The sequence below is a fragment of the Neoarius graeffei genome, chromosome 23 (assembly GCF_027579695.1).
Source record: "Neoarius graeffei isolate fNeoGra1 chromosome 23, fNeoGra1.pri, whole genome shotgun sequence".
NCBI classification, from domain to species: Eukaryota; Metazoa; Chordata; class Actinopteri; order Siluriformes; family Ariidae; genus Neoarius; species Neoarius graeffei.
In genome coordinates this window covers 25,277,782-25,300,602 of record NC_083591.1, presented here as the reverse complement: position 1 = coordinate 25,300,602, position 22,821 = coordinate 25,277,782, and the positions used below count along the sequence as shown (strand labels likewise).

Genomic DNA, 22,821 nt, shown 5'->3' with positions numbered 1-22,821 from the left:
GTAACTCTATGACTCAGTCAGTAGGCCTGACAAATACAACCCCGATTCCAAAAAAGTTGGGACAAAGTACAAATTGTAAATAAAAACGGAATCCAATAATTTACAAATCTCAAAAACTGATATTGTATTCACAATAGAACATAGACAACATATCAAATGTCGAAAGTGAGACATTTTGAAATTTCATGCCAAATATTGGCTCATTTGAAATTTCATGACAGCAACACATCTCAAAAAAGTTGGGACAGGGGCAATAAGAGGCTGGAAAAGTTAAAGGTACAAAAAAGGAACAGCTGGAGGACCAAATTGCAACTCATTAGGTCAACTGGCAATAGGCCATTAACATGACTGGGTATAAAAAGAGCATCTTGGAGTAGCAGCGGCTCTCAGAAGTAAAGATGGGAAGAGGATCACCAATCCCCCTAATTCTGCACCAACAAATAGTGAAGCAATATCAGAAAGGAGTTCGACAGTGTAAAATTGCAAAGAGTTTGAACATATCATCATCATCTACAGTGCATAATACCATCAAAAGATTCAGAGAATCTGGAAGAATCTCTGTGCGTAAGGGTCAAGGCCGGAAAACCATACTGGGTGCCCGTGATCTTCAGGCCCTTAGACGGCACTGCATCACACACAGGCATGCTTCTGTATTGGAAATCACAAAATGGGCTCAGGAATATTTCCAGAGAACATTATCTGTGAACACAATTCATCGTGCCATCCGCCGTTGCCAGCTAAAACTCCATAGTTCAAAGAAGAAGCCGTATCTAAACATGATCCAGAAGTGTAGATGTCTTCTCTGGGCCAAGGCTCGTTTAAAATGGACTGTGGCAAAGTGGAAAACTGTTCTGTGGTCAGATGAATCAAAATTCGAAGTTCTTTATGGAAATCAGGGACGCCATGTCATTCAGACTAAAGAGGAGAAGGACGACCCAAGTTGTTATCAGCGCTCAGTTCAGAAGCCTGCATCTCTGATGGTATGGGGTTGCATTGGTGCGTGTGGCATGGGCAGCTTACACACCTGGAAAGACACCATCAATGCTGAAAGGTATATCCAGGTTCTAGAGCAACATATGCTCCCATCCAGACGACGTCTCTTTCAGGAAAGACCTTGCATTTTCCAACATGACAATGCCAAACCACATACTGCATCAATTACAGCATCATGGCTGCGTAGAAGAAGGGTCTGGGTACTGAACTGGCCAGCCTGCAGTCCAGATCTTTCACCCATAGAAAACATTTGGCGCATCATAAAATGGAAGATACGACAAAAAAGACCTAAGACAGTTGAGCAACTAGAATCCTGCATTGGACAAGAATGGGTTAACATTCCTATCCCTCAACTTGAGCAACTTGTCTCCTCAGTCCCCAGACGTTTACAGACTGTTGTAAAGAGAAAAGGGGATGTCTCACAGTGGTAAACATGGCCTTGTCCCAACTTTTTTGAGATGTGTTGTTGTCATCATGAAATTTAAAATCACCTAATTTTTCTCTTTAAATGATACATTTTTTCAGTTTAAACATTTGATATGTCATCTATGTTCTATTCTGAATAAAATATGGAATTTTGAAACTTCCACATCGTTGCATTCCGTTTTTATTTACAATTTGTATTTTGTCCCAACTTTTTTGGAATCGGGGTTGTATGATACTACAATATATAAACATAATCTGTAAGCATGTGCCCATACCAATAGTTTCACTTTGACTATTCCCAATACCAAAAAACAACCAGTTATTAAAAGCAAGCCCTATCAGCAGAATATATTATTAATCACCAAAATGTCTTTTAAATGAGACTAAAACAGATGCTAGGCATCACATGTGTTTCATGGTGATATTTTTGTGTGTGTGTGTGTGTGTGTGTGTCTGTCTGTCTGTTACCTGATATCTTGCAACCATATAATTCAAAGCGCATGCAGATGCCTTGTTCCCAAGTTAGAGGTCGTATCCGTATGTATTGTGTCAGTGTGGGTTTTGGGAAAAAGGCACGCACCTCATCTGTGGGGCTGCGACTGCCCTGAAACACCTAAAAAAAAATAATAATTAAAAAAAAAAGTAAAGACCACATTTGCACAATGTATAGCCAAGTATCTGTACCCAATTATAAGACATTACCTAATGAATACACGCACTCACATGTGTGAGCTACTGCAGTCATGTAAGGCACAACTGAATTATTCAATTACACAACTGAATTACATATTGCACAATTGAATATTTTCCATAGGTGATTCAACAAGTCAGGAGAACACTTTACTGCTACATTCAATCACACATACAACATCAATAAAGACAAAAACTCTTTCAAAAACTATCTACCTTCAAGCACTTTAGTTTCAGCCTATGGTGGAACTTTAATGGGTGCCCTTGGGGCCACACACCCATGACCAGCTATGCAGATCCTCTAAAATATAATAATATTGTTTGTAAAATATTATTTGTAAAATATGAAAAATTTCTGCTGCTTTCCAATAATTATTTCTTTGAAAGCATTGACACAGACTAATGATTCTGATACTTCATTCAAAGTTTCTTGAAATATTACAATGTATATGTTTCTGCCTCTGATGTGCAAGCTGAGTAACATACATAAACATTTATTTGGGGAGCAAATTAATGGACTGAGACTGACAACTAGACAGGTTTGGTCACCAATGACATGGACAGAGCGTTCCCAAACCAAGTGACATAACTACTGTGCTTAAATCTGCCAAAGAAGGGCTGACCACAGCTTGACCATATCTCAGAACTAACAGAAAGAATTGATCTGGATAAGTGGTTTTTACATAAATGGTATAGTAGGTGTGATTTGATTTTGTTACAGTTAATGCTAATGAAGTAAATGAGTTAGAGTGCATGGGTGGCATGGTGGTGTAGTGGTTAGCACTGTTGCCTCACAGCAAAAAGGTCCTGGGTTCGAGCTCAGCGGCTGGTGAGGGCCTTTCTGAGTGGAGTTTGCATGTTCTCCCCGTGTCTGCGTGGGTTTCCTCCGGGTGCTCCAGTTTCTCCCACAGTTCAAAGATATGCAGGTTAGGTTAATTGGTGGCTCTAAATTGACCGTAGGTGTGAGTATGAATGGTTGTTTGTCTCTGTGTCAGCCCTGCGATAGCCTGGTGACTTGTCCAGGGTGTACCCCGCCTCTCGCCCATAGTCAGCTGGAATAGGCTCCAGCTTGCCTGCAACCCTGTAGAACAGGATAAGCAGCTACAGATAATGGATGGATGGATGGATGGATGGATGGAGCTACAATGCATCATGTTCCTTTTCTGCTTTTTTATACATGTAGCAATTTTTTTAAATGCATGTCTCAGATTTATTTTACTGCCATACTGTACCAATTTTTCAGCTCAGGTAAATGGGAGACAGTCTTGTGACAACTCAAGGTGCGTTTCATTCTCCATTTTACTTTTGCTTTTTCAGCGACTTTATCTAGACACACACACACACAGGGTTGCTCAGCTCTCTCTCTCTCTCTCTGGTTACTGGCTTCTCTCTGCAAGAACACACGTTACTGCCCTTACATCTTTGCCTTTATACAATTTCTGTAGCTTGCACAGTGAAACTCACTTCTCACTGCTTTGCCCTAGCCTTAAACCTAATCCTATCCTTAATCCAATAGGTAGCACAAATCAACAGAACACCAGTAGTAATGGCCAGTAACACTGAGCTCACATGTCATCAGCAAGGAGTATTAGATTAGAGTTGAAATTAAACTCTGCAGGAAAGAGCAGTGTTCTCCACGGGTGCTTTTAAAGTGGCGCACCGCCACGTTATAATTCTGACCTGCCGCCCTTCCCTTGGCCAAGAAAAAAAAAATACTATGTAACTTCATCAGTCTACACCAAATAAATCATATTCACTTTATTATAACTTTGTAACTAACACGCAGAAGACCATTAAACATACGGGGCTACCTGAAGTGGCCATGCGATTGCAATAGAAAACCATCCGGCTGGCTGCATACAGATGGCAGGGCTCGACATTAACGCTTGTCCGCTTGTCCGGGACAAGTGATACTTTATGTCGGACAAGTTCATCGTCTCAGTTACTTGTCCGATTGGACAAGTGCCAAAATGCGCCGATATTCGGGTTACATATCAAATTTATCAGTTTATTCACATGATTTCCGAAGCATCTCACTCGACATATTGTTTTGATGAATCGCCGGATGTTTCTATTCGGAAAGAGTGATGTGCGCATGCGCAATATTCCATTTGCGAAACCGGCCAATACCGCTTCGTGTATTTGAGCTGAAAAGTAAACGGTTGTTTATGATTGGTTTTAATCGTGTCATACACGTGGATTTGTTGACATTTCTGTTGGCGGGATCATTATTCAACTGTATATTTACGTTGAGTATGTGGTAATTTCCAAATCTTTGAATTGTTGTTGATGGTGTTCATTATATAGCCAAGCGTGTGTGGCGGGGTGTGCTGGGCTTGGAATGTGCGCCTGCATGCATGTGGATTGACAGGGAGTGAGGTAGGAGTGGGGAAAGTTATCTATGAAATACCAAGCTGTCAAATGGCTGCTAATTAGGTTACCGGCTGTATTAATTAACTAATTAGTAATGGGAGTTTAGGGATTTGAAACATAGGGCTCTATAATTTAGATATAATTATGGATTATTTGAAATTATTAATTATCTTTTTTTGACCATTAAATACCATACAGGAGTCACACTGAATAATTAGACAACAACAATTAATCAGTGGAGGATATACATTCAAAGTTAATAATTTAAAAATGAAAATATACATAATTTTAATTTTCTGGTTTTCAATTTCTCATAAATAAATTAATGATTGATGGAGTCCAATTTTTTTCTCATAACAAGAAATATTTTGTTTTCATAAGATATATTATCTTGTCATTTGATAACTAGATTTCAGTGTATAATAATCAGTGATTTACAGTATTAATCAGTCAATTTTGTTATCAGTTGTTTTTATTTGTAGCATTGTTGTCATTTGTTTCTCTTGTCCAAACTAGTGATATCTCATCAAGTCATAAATTTTATGATAATGTTACTTTTTGTGATATTTGTTACTGAACTGCAGAGTACTGATCTATATGTATATATAATGGTTAGTGTTTCTGGATCTCATAGTATAGTTATTTTGTTCTTAATATTTTATGTTCATAATTTCTACTCTATTGGAATATATTGCTTCTGAACTTCAGCATAACAGTTGGTGAATTATGGTATCAATCAGTCTGTTTTACTATATTTTTAAACTTTTGTCTCAGTATATCAAGTATTGATTACTTTTGATTCATAGATATTATGCATATGTTGTGAATTCGGAAACAAATGCAATAAAGATTGTTGGGTTACAAATAGTTTATGTTTTTTTTCTCAAATATTTCTTCGGACAAGTCAACTTCACATTCGGACAAGTAAATTTCAACTTGCCCAACAGGACAAGTAGTTTCAAAAGTTAATGTAGAGCCCTGAGATGGTGTGACAGAGCTCTGCAGATTGAGGACTATTCCTGCGTTACACTACACCACACCACATTACACTATACTGACACAGTAACGCTGGAAGCTACAAGCTGCAGCTGGCCAACAGCTAAATAACTTTGCAGGTGTTTGTAGCGTTATTGTGCAATGGTTATGCTTATCTATCATCTTTTCTGACCATACACAGTTACAGTAATCATATAACAGCACACACACACATTAGTTACAGTGGTGCTTGAAAGTTTGTGAACCCTTTAGAATTTTCTATATTTTTGCATAAATATGACCTAAAACGTCATCAGATTTTCACACAAGTCCTAAAAGTAGATAAAGAGAACCCAGTTAAACAAATGAGACAAAAATATTATACTTGGTCATTTATTTATTGAGGAAAATGATCCAATATTACATCTTTGTGAGTGGCAAAAGTATGTGAACCTCTAGGATTAGCAGTTAATTTGAAGGTGAAATTAGAGTCAGGTGTTTTCAATCAATGGGATGACAATCAGGTGTGAGTGGGCACCCTCTTTTATGTAAGGAACAGGGATCTATCAAAGTCTGATCTTCACAACACATGTTTGTGGAAGTGTATCATGACACGAACAAAGGAGATTTCTGAGGACCTCAGAAAAAGTGTTGTTGATGCTCATCAGGCTGGAAAAGGTTACAAAACCATCTCTAAAGAGTTTGGACTCCACCAATCCACAGTCAGACAGATTCACTACGTTTACATGCACATAGAGAGAATCGAATTTCTGCCGTTGCTCGACTGAAATCGAAGTTCAAAATGCCATGTATACACCTTAATTCGGCTGAAATTGAACCGAACTTGATTTCTCGGAATCGAGCTACACGACCTAGTTTATGCGATTTCTGCCGAGCTACTTTGTGCATGTATACCCTATCGAGCTAGTAGTCGAGCTACTTCCGGAAGTGACGAGTGACGAGACCACAAGCGGGAAACACAACAGCCTCTGTCGGCATGACAACGAATCATGACAACGGCATGAATCTTTTCTTTTTGTGGCATTGTTTGCACTGTTAAAATTTAGCTCACTTACTGTATCACCAAATACATCTGTACAGCTGTTGCATAGCTGTGAATTGTGTACATAAACAAGTCACTGTATTTATGTGTGTATGTCCAACATCTGAAGAATGTCAATAAAAACAAAACAATTGAACTTTTTGTGTGTTTATTAAGACATAAGTTAAATTGTAAGCAAAAAAAAAAAAATTTTTTGTAAGCAAAAAATGGACTTTAGAAAAATATTATTGTGCAAAATAAGTTGTCTTACAAAACAGTGGTCTGCGCCGGACAGTTTGTAGCCATAGTCTGTTAGAGCAAGCCTAACAGCTTGAACACGGACTAGTTTTGCCAGATTGGGGGTTTTAAGTGCATTTTAGCGGATTTGAACATGTTTTGGGCTGGAAAACGTCAGCAGTATCTGGCAACACTATAGCTCTTCTTCATGACGACAACCGGAAGTGTACCAACACGATGGGGCGTGTAGCGCCACGTGTGGCTCGGGTGCACAATGCACCTTGCACAATAGCCCGATTTCACTTGTGCATGTAGGATTGGATTTCTTTGGCACCCCTGCTGGGACCCTTTGCTCGATTACCAACAGCAGCTCGATTTGGACGTGCATGTAAACGTAGTCATTGTGTACAAATGGAGAAAATTCAAGCCCATTGTTACCCTCCCCAGGAGTGGTCGACCAACAAAGATCACCCCAAGAGCAAGGTGTGTAATCATTGGCGAGGTCACAAAGGACCCCAGGGTAACTTCTATGAAACTGAAGGCCTCTCTCACATTGGCTAATGTTAAATGTTCATGAGTCCACCATCAGGAGGACACTGAACAACAATGGTGTGCATGGCAGGGTTGCAAGGAGAAAGCCACTGCTCTCCAAACAGAACATTGCTGCACGTTTGCAGTTTGCTAAAGATCACGTGAACAAGCCAGAAGGCTATTGGAAAATGTTTTGTGGACGGATGAGACCAAAATAGAATTTTTGGTTTAAATGAGAAGCGTTATGTTTGGAGAAAGGAAAACACTGCATTCCAGCATAAGAACCTTATCCCATTTGTGAAACGTGGTGGTGGTAGTATCATGGTTTGGGCCTGTTTTGCTGCATCTGGGCCAGGACAGCTTGCCATCATTGATGGAACAATGAATTCTGAATTATACCAGCAAATTCTAAAGGAAAATGTCAGGACATCTGTCCATGAACTGAGTCTCAAGATAATCCGGGTCATGCAGCAAGACAACAATCCTAAACACACAGGTCGTTCTACCAAAGAATGGTTAAAGAAGAATAAAGTAAATGTTTTGGAATGGCCAAGTCAAAGTCCTGACCTTAATCCAATCGAAATGCTGTGGAAGGACCTGAAGTGAGCAGTTCATGTGAGGAAACCCACCAGCATCCCAGAGTTGAAGCTGTTCTGTACGGAGGAATGGGCTAAAATTCCTCCAAGCCGGTGTGCAGGACTGATCAACAGTTACTGGAAACGTTTAGTTGCAGTTATTGCTGCACAAGGGGGTCACAGTAGATACTGAAAGCAAAGGTTCACATACTTTTGCCACTCACAGTAATATTGGATCATTTTCCTCAATAAATAAATGACCAAGTATAATATTTTTGTCTCATTTGTTTAACTGGGTTCTCTTTATCTACTTTTAGGACTTGTGTGAAAATCTGATGACGTTTTAGGTCATATTTATGCAGAAATATAGAAAATTCTAAAGGGTTCACAAACTTTCAAGCACCACTGTAAGTTTAGGTCTTTTATTTTACGTATCTGTGATTGTGTAGGCGAGAGCTGCATTTTCCCGTTGCTTCCCTGTGGTTGTTTACTGCAGGACTTCCGGGTTCCTGGGTCAAAGGACCCAAACTACTTAGATTTAGACAACCTTTATTGTCATTTAGTATGCAACAAGTGTACACGGAATGAAATTTTGTTGCAATTTGGCTCAGCACAGAATTAAATATTAAGTGTATTAAATTAAATTATGCAGCAGCAAAAATATTATAAAGTGCAATAGTATAAAGTGACCTGTGGAATTAGTAAATGTTCAAGTTATAAATAGAAGTTTAGAGTTGGAGTTCAGCAGTATGGTGACCTGGGGGGAAAAGCTGTTACAGAACCTGGTGGTCCTGCACTGAATGCTACGGAACCTCTTTCCAGAGGCCAGAGGGGAGAACAGTCCATAGTGAGGGTGTGAGGGGTCACTGATGATGTTACTGGCTCGAGACATGCAGCGCCTTGGTGCAATGTCCTGAATGGAGGGAAGAGAAGGCCCAATGATTTTCTCTGCTGTCCTCCCCATTCTCCTCACATTCTTCCAGTCAGAGGCACTGCAGCCTCCACACCACACAGAGATGCAGCTGGTTAGAACACTCTCTATGTTGTTTCTGTAGAATGTAGTGAGGATGGGGACAGGGGACCCAGTTTGTTCACCAAATGCTGTGGAATGATGGTATTAATGGGGGCCTTTCTGTGCGGAGTTTGCATGTTCTCCCCGTGTCTGCGTGGGTTTCCTCCAGGTGCTCCAGTTTCCCCCACAGTTCAAAGATATGTGGCTAGGCTAATATGGGATGGCCTTGGGCTGAGGTGCCCTTGAGCAAGGCACCTAACTCCCAACTGCTCCCCAGGCGCTGTTAGCATGGCTGCCCACTGCTCTGGGTATGTGTGTGTGCTCATTGCTCACGTGTGTGTGCATGTGCGTGTTCACTGCTTCAGATGGGTTAAATGCAGAGAGGAATTTCACAAGTGTGTAATGAATAAAGTTGTGTTTTCTTTCTTTCTTTCTTTCTTTCTTTCTTTCTTTCTTTCTTAAATGCTGAACTGAAGTCCAGGAACAGCATCCGCACGAGTGTTCTTCTCCTCCAGGTGTGCAAGGCTCAAGTGAAGAGCGGAGGAGATGGCGTCTTCAGTGGAACGGTTAGGCTGGTAGGCAAACTGGAAGGGGTCGAATGTGGGAGGGAGCCTGGAGGTGATGTACTCCTTTACCAGCCTCTCAAAGCACTTCATCATAATGGGAGTGAGTGCGACGGGCCGGTAGTCATTGAGTGATATGATTTGAGGGTTTTTTTGGCACTGGGATGATGGTGGCAGTCTTGAAGCATGATGGGACTTTGGCTTGATCCAGTGAGGTGTTGAAAATGTCTGTTAGAGCATGAGCCAGCTGGTCTGCACATTCCCTGAGCACCCAACCAGGAATATTATCAGGGCCCAGGGCCTTCTGTGTGTTGACTCTCCTCAGAGTCCTCCACACCTCAGCTGTATCAAGACAGAGTGCCTTTTCATCCTGATGGGGAACAGATTTCACTACAGGAGTGTTATTTAGTGCCTCAAACCTCCCAAAGAAGTTATTTAGTTCATTGAGGAAAGTCGCGTCATCATAACACTCGGGAGGGGCTATCCTGTAGTTTGTGATAGCCCGTATGCCTTTCCACATATCCATGGTATTGGTGGTGTCATGGAAAAATTCCTGGATTTTTGACTGTGAGCACACTTTGCTAATCTGATGGCACGGTTCAAGTTAGCTTTCGCTGTTCTCAGTGCCTTCTCGTCACCAGACTTGAAGGCTGAGTTCCATGCCTTTAGCATTTTGCATACTTCATAAGTCATCCAGGGCTTTTGGTTGGCCCGGGTGGTGATGCTCTTTATGTCGCTGACGTCCTCCATGCATTTGTTGATGTAGGCTGACACAGATATGGCATACTCATCTATGTTGGTATGATCATTATAAGTGGCAGCTTCCTTGAACATGTCCCAGTCCATGCACTCAAAACAGTCCTGTAGTGCCTCCATAGCCCCCTCAGACCACACCCTCACCTGCCTCACTGTAGGTTTTCCTCTGATCAGCAGGGGCTTATATGCAGGGATTAACATGACGGATAAATGGTCAGAAGAGCCAAGGTGGGGGTGGGGAGCTGCTTTGAATGCATCCTTCATATTGGTGTCTGCCATGTCTAATGTGTTCGCTCCCCTGGTTGCACAATCCACATGCTGGTGAAAATGAGGGAGAACTGTCTTCATGTTGGCCTGGTTAAAATCCCCAGCCACAATGTAAAAGCCCTCAGTGTGGACGGATTGCAACTCACTGATAGTCCAGTAGAGAACACTCATAGCCTCCTTTGTATTAGCACTGGGGGGCATGTACACAGCAGTGATGAAAACTAAAGTAAACTCCCTGGGCAAATAGAATGGTCTGCAGTTTACAGTTAGAAGCTCAATGTCTGGTGAGCAATGGCTACAAAGCCACCCCGGCCACCTCGGAGGCCAGGGTGGCTTTGTAGTGCCAGTCTCGGGCATGCGCACCAGCTCGTGCATTGATTGGAGTGGTTTCACCCAATTAACATTAATTATCTCATCTCATCTCATTATCTGTAGCCGCTTTATCCTGCTCTACAGGGTCACAGGCAAGCTGGAGCCTATCCCAGCTGACTATGGGCGAAAGGCGGGGTTCACCCTGGACAAGTCGCCAGGTCATCACAGGGCTGACATATAGACACAGACAACCATTCACACTCACATTCACACCTACGGTCAATTTAGAGTCACCAGTTAACCTAACCTGCATGTCTTTGGACTGTGGGGGAAACCGGAGCACTCGGAGGAAACCCACGCGGACACGGGGAGAACATGCAAACTCCACACAGAAAGGCCCTCGCCAGCCACGGGGCTCGAACCCAGAACCTTCTTGCTGTGAGGCGACAGCGCTAACCACTACACCACCGTGCCGCCCACATTAATTATGTGTATTGTAAAAAATGTATGCATTTATTGTAATTGGGTATTTTGTTTATGCATGGAAGTTCATTTATTTTTCACACACAAAAAAATATAATTAATTCAGGGATGCGCAACAGGCGCATCAGTCTCAACTGAAATGTCAAATGAGTCTCACATTGACAATAAAGATTATATGTACAGTAATAATGTGTTAATTTTTTGTAAAATAATTTTAAAAATGATTTAGTATTTCCTATCCATTTATTGGCCAGTTTCACTGTCAAAAAAGCCTAAAGTCCATCAGCTTCAGGGGGACTTTGTCCCCTTGACCCCCTACCAGGGCTCCGCCCCTGGACCCTGTTGGGGGCCTAGGCGGCCCCCAAACCCCCACCACCACCTTTTATTTTTGAAAAGTGGAGAACACTGAAGAAGCATCTTTATTTCTTCAACAGAATTTCCTGTTTATTACCTTGTGCTTGATGCCATCTTTCACCATGATCCAGTCCTCCCCATTGGTGCTAATGCTGACTTTGTAGGTCTTAACATAGTAAGCTTTCTTAGTTTCCTGAGAGATGGCTCCTTGTGTTCCTATAGCTGAAACATATCGCAAAAAGCCCAGATTCACCTGAGAGAAAGATGAAAAGAGAGAGAGAGATGTTTGTAATGTGTATATCTGCCGTTAGTAAATTCAATTTTATTTCTATACCACTTTTAACAATAGATATTGTCACAAAGCAGCTTTACAGAAATCTGGATTTAAAATTCCCTATTCACTGGCAGAGTTTGAATGGTGCAGGCTCTGTTGCACTGCTTCACCCATGTAAGCAACTAGCCAAAAATATTTTTTGCATATTACCAAGATGCTACATAAAAAGAAGCCCAGTATGTGTTACAGTTTGTATATTCTGTTAAAATTTTACACTTTTTTGTGACATTTCATGATTAGTCAAGAGACAGAATATATTTGGCTGTAATCATGAGGGTGTGTTTGAATGGAACCAAGACAGCATATGACCTCTATCAGAAATACTGATTGGCTATTAGGCTAAGACATAAAGTTGATGTCAGAAGTTTACATACACTCATCGCGGACATGAATGCCATTTCAATATTGAGCTTTCAATAATTTCTTTAAACTATTCTTTTTTGAACATACATCTTTAATAGAAGAAAAACAAGAATTTTTTGCAAGAAGTACAAGAAAGAAACGACATTTTAATGTATTTTAGGTTTTCTGAAATCAACACAGGGTTAAAATTATACATACAGGGTCAAAAATATGCATACAGCATACGTATTTGGTTACATTTTCCCTTAGCAAGTTTAACATTGGCCAGACGTTTTTGGTAACCATCAACAAGCTTCTGACAGAATTCTGGTTGGATATTTGACCACTCTTATCGGCAGAATTGTTAGTTAGATTTCCTGGCATATTTTTGATAGTGTTGAGGTCAGGACTTTGGGAAGGCCATTCCAAAAACTTAATGACAACCTGCTTTATCCACTCCACAACCAGCTTGGATGTGTTTGTTGTCCTGTTGGAACAACCAATTGTGTCCAAGATTCAACCATCTACACAGTAAAAAATGGAGTGTCAATATTGCAGTGTAAACCTATTTTCCTCTGGATAGAGTAGTTATAACACTATGCAGAGTAAAATCGTCTAAATGGTAGTGTCAAAAGTGAGAGTTAATTCCCACTTGCACACAACGACAAAATCTACTCTGCAGGGTGATGATTCCCCGCGAAAATACAATATAGAGTCAGATTAACTCTGAAAATCTTACACTATCTATAGTGTTAAATACTTTTACACACATTGTTAATTTTGACACAAAATAGAGTAAAATTAACTCTAAAAATCTTACACTGGCTATAGAGTAAATTTTACACTGATTTTGAGTGGGACCAAATGTTATCTGACAGAGAGTTAAATTCAACTCTTAAAGAGTAAAATTGACACTATGATTTTTACTGTGTAGCTGATTGTATGAGGTTATGCTGAGCCAGTCCTGTGGTAGTCCTCCAAACTCTGGTAGTCCTCCTTCTTCAGTATTCCATCCACTTTGGTTAACCATGCCTACCAGCTGCTTAACAGTTGGTACAGTGTTCTTGGGGTTCAATGCCTCACCTTTAGTTCTCCAAACATACCTCTGTTCATTAAGGCCAAACTCAATCTTTGTCTTTCTCTGACCATAAAACTTTCCACCAGAAAGCTTTTTCTTTGTTCATGTGGTCAGCTGCAAACTTTATTTGAGCTTGAAGGTGTCGATTTTGGAGCGGGGACTTAGAGATCTAATGGAGTCCATGGAGATCTAAAATTTGCTTGACTGTAGACTGATACTAGTGTTCCAGCAGTTTCCAGTACATGGCACGCCTGTGCCTTGGTGGTTCCTAGGTTGCTCCTGACCATCTGAACCAATTATTTCTCAGCTAAGGGTGACAGTTTAGATCTTCTTCCAGACCTTGGCAAAGTGGCTACACCTCCCAATAGCTTGTACTTGTCAAACAAACAAACAAACAAACAAACAAACAAACAAACAAACAAACAAACAAACCCTTTCTATGTTGGCACAGAGAAGCTACCAGCTGTTGTCAATGATGATCACTAACAAGAAGTTAGAAGCTGTATGTTGTACAATCATTCTTCCCCAGAAAAAAGAACAGTTCAAAGAAATAATTGAAAGCCCAGGGTTCCTGCTGGCAGTCATCACGCTTGTCACTGATGAATATAATCCATCAGTGATGAAGAAAACATTACTAGCAGTAGTCACAGTGACATGTACAGTGCTCAGCATAAATGAGTAGAAAATAAGTAGAAAATGAGTGAAAAGTAAAATTTTAAACAATATCTCAATGAATACAAACAATTTCCAAAATGTTGACAAAGTTTAATATAACATCTGCTTAACTTATAATGGGAAAAAGTAAGGTTAATAATATAACTTAGATTACACATTTTTCAGTTTTACTCAAATTAGGGTGGTGCAAAAATAAGTACACCCCACAACAAAAACTAAAACATCTAGTACTTTGTATGGCCTCCATGATTTTTAATGACAGCACCAAGTCTTCTAGGCATGGAATGAACAAGTTGGTGACATTTTGCAACATCAATCTTTTTCCATTCTTCAACAATGACCTCTTTTAGTGACTGGATGCTGGATGGAGAGTGATGCTCAACTTGTCTCTTCAGAATTCCCCAAAGAAAATAATTTCTTTACACCACAAAGGTGAAGGCTACAAGAAGATCAGCAAAGCTTTACTTTTCAGTCAGAATACTGTAGCAAAAGTGGTACAAAAATTTAAGTAAGATGGAACTGCAACCATCTCACAGAGACGTCCAGGTCGTCCACAGAAGTTAACACCTCGACAGGAGCGTCTTCTGATGAGAAGGGTTGAAGAAAATCGGCATGCAAGTTCACTGCAGTTATCTAAAGAAGTAGAAAGCCAAACTGGGGTGACTATTTCCCATGACACAATACGGCATACACTGCAGAGGAACGGCATGCATGGATGCAGTCCACGAAAGAAGCCTCTCCTAAAGCCCAGGCACAAAAAAGCCCGCCTAGAGTTTGCCAGGGCCCATGCTGACAAAGATGAAGACTACTGGGACTCTATACTCTGGAGTGATGAGACCAAGATAAATGTTTTTGGAACTGATGGCTTCAAAACTGTATGGCGTCGCAAAGGTGAGGAATACAAAGAAAAATGCATGGTGCCTACAGTGAAACATGGTGGTGGCAGTGTCCTTATGTGGGGCTGCTGGTGTCGGGGAGCTGCATTTCATTGATAGCATCATGAATTCACAGACGTATTGCACTATACTGAAAGAGAAGATGCTACCATCACTCCGTGCCTTTGGTCGTCGTGCACTTTTCCAACATGACAATGATCCTAAGCACACATCTAAGGCCACTGTTGGATTTCTGAAGAAGAACATGGTGAAAGTGAGTCAGTGGCCAAGTATGTCTCCTGATCTGAACCCAATTGAACACCTATGGGGAATTCTGAAGAGACAAGTTGAGCATCACTCTCCATCCAGCATCCAGTTACTAAAAGAGGTCATTGTTGAAGAATGGAAAAAGACTGATGTTGCAAAATGTCACCAACTTGTTCATTCCATGCCTAGAAGACTTGGTGCTGTCATTAAAAATCATGGAGGCCATACAAAGTACTAGATGTAGTAGTATTTGTTGTGGGGTGTACTCATTTTTGCACCACCCTAATTTGAGTAAAACTGAAAAATGTGTAATCTAAGTTTATATTATTAACCTTACTTTCACGTTATAAGTTAAACAGATGTTATATTAAACTTTGTCTTGTCAACATTTTGGAAATTGTTTGTGTTCATTGAGATATTGTTTAAAATTTTACTTTTCAAAGGGGGTGTACTCATTTACGCTGAGCACTATATTTGTTTTCTAGAAATCCCTCCACAAATCCCAACCACAGTGAAGAGACAGCGGGAAGTCAGAGTGTAAACAATGAGCACATGCTTGTGACCAATAAAAATCGACTACACATAACGAACAAATGGGCACCAAGCTTTTAACCCATCACAATGCATCTTAGTCGGCCTGCTATGCTGTTATAATTATCTTTGTGTGAACCAACCAATGGTGGAATCTAAGCTGAAGTAGTTTTTTGGGCAAGCTTCTTCAAGCACTGAAGATGATTTAAGGGCTGAAACAGCCATGGGGGAGGCACACTCAGAGCCCCTACCATCCCCTAGCACATCCGACAGTGTAAGTAATACAAGGGTCAGTAAAAAATGACAAAGTGAAAGTGCTGTCAGATGCAGCAAGCGACTGAAGGGAGCTATGTTTTGGGCAGCATAGCGTGTTGAGTTCCCATGGCTAACGTATGATGAAAAACGCAGTGTCATGCTGTGTTCAGCTTGTAAATCGACAGGAAAATCGAATTCCTTCACAGTTGGTTGTTCCAAGATTCTTCTTGACACTGTTCAGAAGCATGTCAATACAAAAGACCACAAGCAGGCTCGTATCGATGAAAGAAGTTGGGGGTCAATAGAAAATTGGCTATTGAAAAAAGGCACAAATCTGAGAGTGGAGTGGCTGTGAAAGCTACAAAAACTGTGTATTATCTGGCTAAGAAAAATCATCCCAATTTGGACTTTGGTGACTTGGTAGACTTTCAGATCACCCAGGGTGTTGAAGGCTTGTAAGATCTTCATGTCGATAAGCATACTAAGTATAGACATGTCAGTTCTATTAAAGAATTTTCAGCGACCCATGGCTAAGGTTGTGGCAGATGATCTGCTGAAGGAACTTTGTGACTCTGGGATGTTTGAAATTATCCTGGATCAGTCAACAGACAGGGCAACTGAAAAACTTTAATCATCTTTGTAAAATACCATATACATGGTCATGTGAAAACTAAATTTCTCTGTGTCACAGATCTTGATAGTGGTACCGCTGATGCAATATATCAAACTGTTGTTAACAATTGCGGTAATATGGGTTTAGATCTTAAGAACTGTGTTGCTGTTGCTATTGATGGGGCCTCTGTAATGGTAGGAACCCGCTCAGGTGTCACCATGAAGTTGAAGTTGCTCTCTCCCTTTATTGTATCGGTGCACTGCATTGCCCACAGGCTTAGTCTTGCAGTTTCTCAAGCTGCTCATATGTGCTCCAGTATCTGGACACTTACCAGGAGACCCTCAGTGCCATTTACAAATACTATCATTTTGGTCACAAGCATCAGACAACTTTAAAGCATATTTAAGAAGTATTTGAACAAACACAAATTAAATTTAAGCAGGTATTTGACACCAGGTGGCTCTCTTTTGCAGGGGCTGTGGAGGCTGGCCTTAGAAATTTGAGCCCACTTATCTCTGCCTTACTCCAGGATAAAGATCCAATGGTGAAGAAAATATGTACATATGAATTTGTAGCTACAACTCACTTCCTTTCTGATGTCCTGACTTTGGTTGGTCAACTGTGTAGGGTTTTTCAGAAGAAAAACTTGGATTTCTCTCAGGCACACAGATCTCTCAATTCCTACATCAGTGCCATTTCTGATTTGAAAGACAATCCTGGTATCAATTTCCAGAGGTTTCTTGATGGTCTACCAGCTGCACCAGAGGGGTCTGTAGAAGGGTCTTTCATTTGGAAGGGCCATGTTATTGTTGACAGTGTGGCAAGGACAGAGAGATTTGAAAATGTGAAAGAGCAATTCCTTACCAATCGTGAGACCAATCTCCAGTCCAGATTCCCTGATGGGGATATCCTTGGGTCTTATTTGATCTTTGATCCTTCAAACCTACTCCCTTATGGGGACCTGGCCAGATATGGTGATGACTTTGGGTAAAGTCAAGATCATCTGTAGTCACTTTGGTAGAAAGAGAGGTGAAACCCCAGAGGTGATGGATAGTGCCGCATTTAAATTTGAATGGTCAACTTTAAAATATCGGATAAGTGCAGAATACAGAATAATTACCATGTCCTTTGATGAAATGTGCAAAGACATTCTTTCTGCATCTTCTAACTTTTTGGAGGACTATCCACAGACCATAAAATTGCTACCCACTGTCCTGTGTACTTCTGTGTGGATTGTGAGAAAGGTTTAAGTTGATACAACCTCATCAAAACCACCACCAGGAACAGGTTAGAAGTCAAAGAGTGCAACCTTCTCATGCAGATCTCTCATGACACCCCATCTATTCTAGGCATGGCAAAGTTTGACTTCAAGAAAGCTTTTGAATACTGGGCCAACCCTAACAAAGCCAACTTTACAGGAAGAAGAATTCTCAATAAGTAATTGGCCTTTAATAGACCCCTTGCGCTGACGTCACATTTCAATTCAATTCAATTCAGTTTATTTAGCCCTTTGGTAGTGATAACACTAAATTACAAGGGAGGCCAAATACAAATACTAATACAATACAATAACACACACAAAAAAAACCATATTTAGTCCCTACTAAACTTATAGGTCACAAAGTTGCTAAGTTGGTCGGTCCTTGTTACACGATAGTCAGCGCGGAACAGGCCAGACCTCAAACCATAGCCATGAGCGACCCTCACGGCCTGTGGTAGCATGTGTGCTAGGAAACCAGACTCCCTAATGTTAGCAATAAATTTCCCGCAAGCCCCATCACGGCGCGCTGCCAACATAGACAAACCACAACCCGCGAGTGCCGACTCATATGATCGCTCGGGAAATATAATTTTAAATGCAGCCCTCTGAATGCCCTCCACCAGCTGACCTTGACAAGCTGGTAGCCCAGCCCACGCAGGAGATGCATATTCTAGGATGGGCCTAACCAGGCTACAATAAACTTGAATAAGGTTAGATGATGAAACACCAGATTTCTTCAACACGCACAAAGCATATAGGCATTTCCGAGCTCTCTTTACAATAAAATCACAGTGGGTAGACCATGACAAATTGTCTGAAATGTATACACCAAGCAACTTATAAGAATATACTTGCTCAATAATTTGACCTGACATTTGCAAGGGAGGTAAATAAGAGGGCTTATACTGTAAAAAGTCTATACACAGTTCTTTACATTTGGTAGAGTTCAACTTCATTCCATGACTACAAGCATATGTACAGATATCCCTTGCAACCAAGGGCAGCAAGCTGGTCGATTTACGTTAGCAACCATCGCTACCCTGTACCCGGGGGACAAGCGAACTTTGTTTACGTACTGAAGCCAAGCAAAGATGTCTGGCATCTGTTGTTGTTGTCCAAATAAAACTGCAGCTAAAAAAGCTCTACTACCAGATTACTTGGATAATCTAAGTCAGAAAGAAGCAAATGAGGGATATATGTGGAAATTAGAGTTTATTAGCGGTTATGAGCTGTACAAAATTCATCGAAACAACTGGAGTGACAGTGCAGATTTGTGGCCTAGCATTAGCCACATGTTGGAACATACCTTCTTTTTCCCAAAGAGTCCCGGCACGGAAGAACAGTTAAAAAAAACTACAAAAGCAAGAAAAGCTTCTGCATGTAAAGACTTTTTCCTGACATTAGCTTTTGGGAACAGAATGTTGAATTTACTCTCAACAACCCCAAGAACATCTAGCTACAGAATTATTTGCACTCTATTATTTATACAGTGATGCTTATTATTGTTAAAATAATATCTGAAGTGTTGTTATTTGTAAAATAAGAAAATATCTTGCTCTAGACTTTCAAACAATATTGTATAATTTTTAATTTTATCTAATAGTGGATGGTACAATAATTACAAACGCTAACAGAATCAGCACATTCCAGTTGTAGCTATAGTCATATAGTAACTATAATCACCCTTAGAATGATAATTTCAATTAAAGCCGCAAGCGGCCTCGACGGGCCCTCGCGCCAGCGGCCAAGGGGGGCGGGGGCATGCGTCCCCGCGAAGTACCTTCCACAGCTTCTTCGGCAAGAGACATTACTCCCGCAATGGCGACAAAGAACAGAATTGGACACATGGCAACGATAGGGTCTCGCACTGTACGGTGCTCGGGCCCTAATAATAATAGCGCCCTAATAAGGGTCCTGTAAAGAGTTTGCTTGCCAAGTTTGACAAATCAGAAGCTGCAATATCATTTTTGCCATAACCAGCACCCCCAGGGGCGAAAGTGCACAAAATTAGGCGTACATGTAAGGTGAGCTATGAAGAGTTGGCGTATGAAGTTTGATGACAATTGAGTAAATAGAAGATGAGATATAGATTTTTGAAGAACAAAATTTTTGGTTTTTCCCATGTCAGTAGGTGGCGCTATGCTGTACATGAGCGATTATGAGTTGGAAAAATAAGTGTCTACAACAGCAACGCACTACCACAAGGTAGTGGTGTGAAGGAGAAGCATTATGGAATTAGTTACCAAAAACCCGTTTTGGAGCAATTGCGTCGGCCAAAAACAGCGCCCCCCATGGACGAAAATTCCCAAAATGTGGTATACATGACATGGGAGGTAGGAAGAGGGTGGCCGTGAAGTTTGACCAAATTTGAGGAAAGACTGGAATTTTTGCCCAAAAATAGCGCCCCCAGTGGCGAAATATCACAGAAAGTGGGTAACATGTCAGAAGCCCAATGAGTGATCTGCGTGTGAAGTATGAGCAGGTTTGAGCAAGTAGAAGATTAGTTATGAATTTTTAAGCATGTAAAATGTTGCATTGAAAATTGATTGACGTATAACTTCTGAACGGTTTATGCTACGTGAAACCCATTTACTAACTTTTGTCAGCCATGTCTGTAGATGATGTGTATCAATTTTGGTGACATTCCTATGAACGGTCTAGGAGGAGTTGCGCCGTCTTCGTGGCCATGCATTTCGCACAAAAGTGAAATTACCTCACTTCCTGTTGGGCGTGGCTAATGCATTGGCATTACATTTTTGTCCGGCTTAGTGAGATACATATGCATACCAAACAGCATGCCACTACTACAAACTACATGGCAACCAGGCACCTTAATGCGGGAGGCCAAAATCACAACGAGTTAGGGGGCGCTATAGAGGCCCTGAGGCCCGCCTGGATCTGGGCTTCTGGTTCTCAGTAGCGGTGGCAGTCTAAGAAAAAGGAGCCAAATTTCGTGCGTTGTCGACCATGGCAAGCGCCCCAATAAGGGTCTTGTAAAGAGTTTGCTTGGCAAGTTTGACAAATCAGAAGTTGCAATATCATTTTAGCCATAACCAGCACCCCCAGGGGCGAAAGTGCACAAAATCTGGCGTAGACGTCAGGTGAGCTATGAGGAGTTTGCGTATGAAGTTTGATGACAATTGAGTAAATAGAAGATGAGATATAGATTTTTGAAGAATAAATTTTTTGGTTTTTCCCATGTCAGTAGGTGGCGCTATGCTGTACATGAGCGATTATGAGTTGGAAAAATAAGTGTCTACAACAGCAACGTACTATCACAAGGAAGTGGTGTGAAGGAGAAGCATTATGGAATTATTGACCAAAAACCCGTTTTGGAGCAAATGCGTCGGCCAAAAACAGCGGCCCCCATGGACAAAAATTTCCAAAACGTGGTATACATGACATGGGAGGTAGTAAGAGGGTGGCCGTGAAGTTTGACAAAAATTGAGGAAAGATTGGAATTTTTGCCCAAAAATAGCGCCCCCAGTGGCGAAATATCACAGAAATTGGGTAACATGTCAGAAGCCCAATGAGTGATTTGCGTGTGAAGTATGAGCAGTTCTGAGCAATCAGAAGATTTGTTATGAATTTTTAAGCATGAAAAATTTTGCATCGAAAATTGATTGATGTATAACTTCTGAACGGTTAATCCTACGTGAAACGTATTTAGTAACTTTTGTCAGCCATGTCTGTAGATGATGTGTATCAATTTTGGTGACATTCCTATGAACGGTCTAGGAGGAGTTGCGCCGTCTTCGTGGCCATGCATTTCGCACAAAAGTGAAATAACCTCACTTCCTGTTGGGCGTGGCTAATGCATTGGCATTACATTTTTGTCCGGCTTAGTGAGATACATATGCGTACCAAATTGCATGCCACTACTACAAACTATATGGCAACCAGGCACCTTAATGCGGGAGGCCAAAATCACAACGACTTAGGGGGCGCTATGGAGGCCCTGAGCCCCGGCCAAGTCTGGGCTTCTGGTTCTGAGTAGCGGTGGCAATTCTCGGAACTGGTGCCAAATTTCGTGCGTTTTCGCCCATGGCAAGCGCCCCGAAAATGGCCCAACAGCGGAGAAAAATAAAGAAGAAGACGACGGAAGAAGAAGACGGAAGAATAATTAAAGCCGCAAGCGGCCTCGACGGGCCCTCGCGCCAGCGGCCAAGGGGGGCGGGGGCATGCGTCCCCGCGAAATACCTTCCACAGCTTCTTCGGCAAGAGACATTACTCCCACAATGGCGACAAAGCACAGAATTGGACACATGGCAACAATAGGGTCTCGCACTGTACGGTGCTCGGGGGGCGCTATAGAGGCCCTGAGGCCCGCCTGGATCTGGGCTTCTGGTTCTCAGTAGCGGTGGCAGTCTAAGAAAAAGGAGCCAAATTTCGTGCGTTGCCGACCATGGCAAGCGCCCCAATAAGGGTCTTGTAAAGAGTTAGCCTGCCAAGTGTGACAAATCAGAAGCTGCAATATCATTTTTGCCATAACCAGCACCCCCAGGGGCGAAAGTGCACAAAATTTGGCGTATATGTCAGGTGAGCTATGAAGAGTTTGCGTATGAAGTTTGATGACAATTGAGTAAATAGAAGATGAGATATAGATTTTTGAAGAATAAATTTTTTGGTTTTTCCCATGTCAGTAGGTGGCGCTATGCTGTACATGAGCGATTATGAGTTGGAAAAATAAGTGTCTACAACAGCAATGTACTATCACAAGGTAGTGGTGTGAAGGAAAAGCATTATGGAATTATTTACCAAAAACCCGTTTTGGAGCAATTGAGTCGGCCAAAAACAGCGCCCCCCATGGACGAAAATTCCCAAAATGTGGTATACATGACAAGGGAGGTAGTAAGAGGGTGGCCGTGAAGTTTGACCAAAGTTGAGGAAAGATTGGATTTTTTGCCCAAAAATAGCGCCCCCAGTGGCGAAATATCACAGAAATTGGGTAAAATGTCAGAAGCCCAATGAGTGATTTGCGTGTGAAGTATGAGCAGTTTT

At 41.4% G+C, this 22,821-nt stretch overlaps 1 protein-coding gene across 2 annotated transcripts in view; it reads right to left on the bottom strand.

Annotated features, from left to right (window-relative positions):
* The window catches only part of nrp1b (neuropilin 1b), a 186,333-nt gene that overhangs the window by 117,324 nt on the left and 46,188 nt on the right, over nt 1-22,821 (bottom strand). For both annotated transcript variants that reach the window (XM_060905961.1, XM_060905963.1), the window contains exons 7-8: nt 11,687-11,842; nt 1,888-2,032 (exon numbers count right to left, since the gene is read on the bottom strand). In XM_060905961.1, the coding sequence (XP_060761944.1) occupies nt 1,888-2,032; nt 11,687-11,842 (301 nt within the window). The remainder of the gene's footprint in view (nt 1-1,887; nt 2,033-11,686; nt 11,843-22,821) is intronic.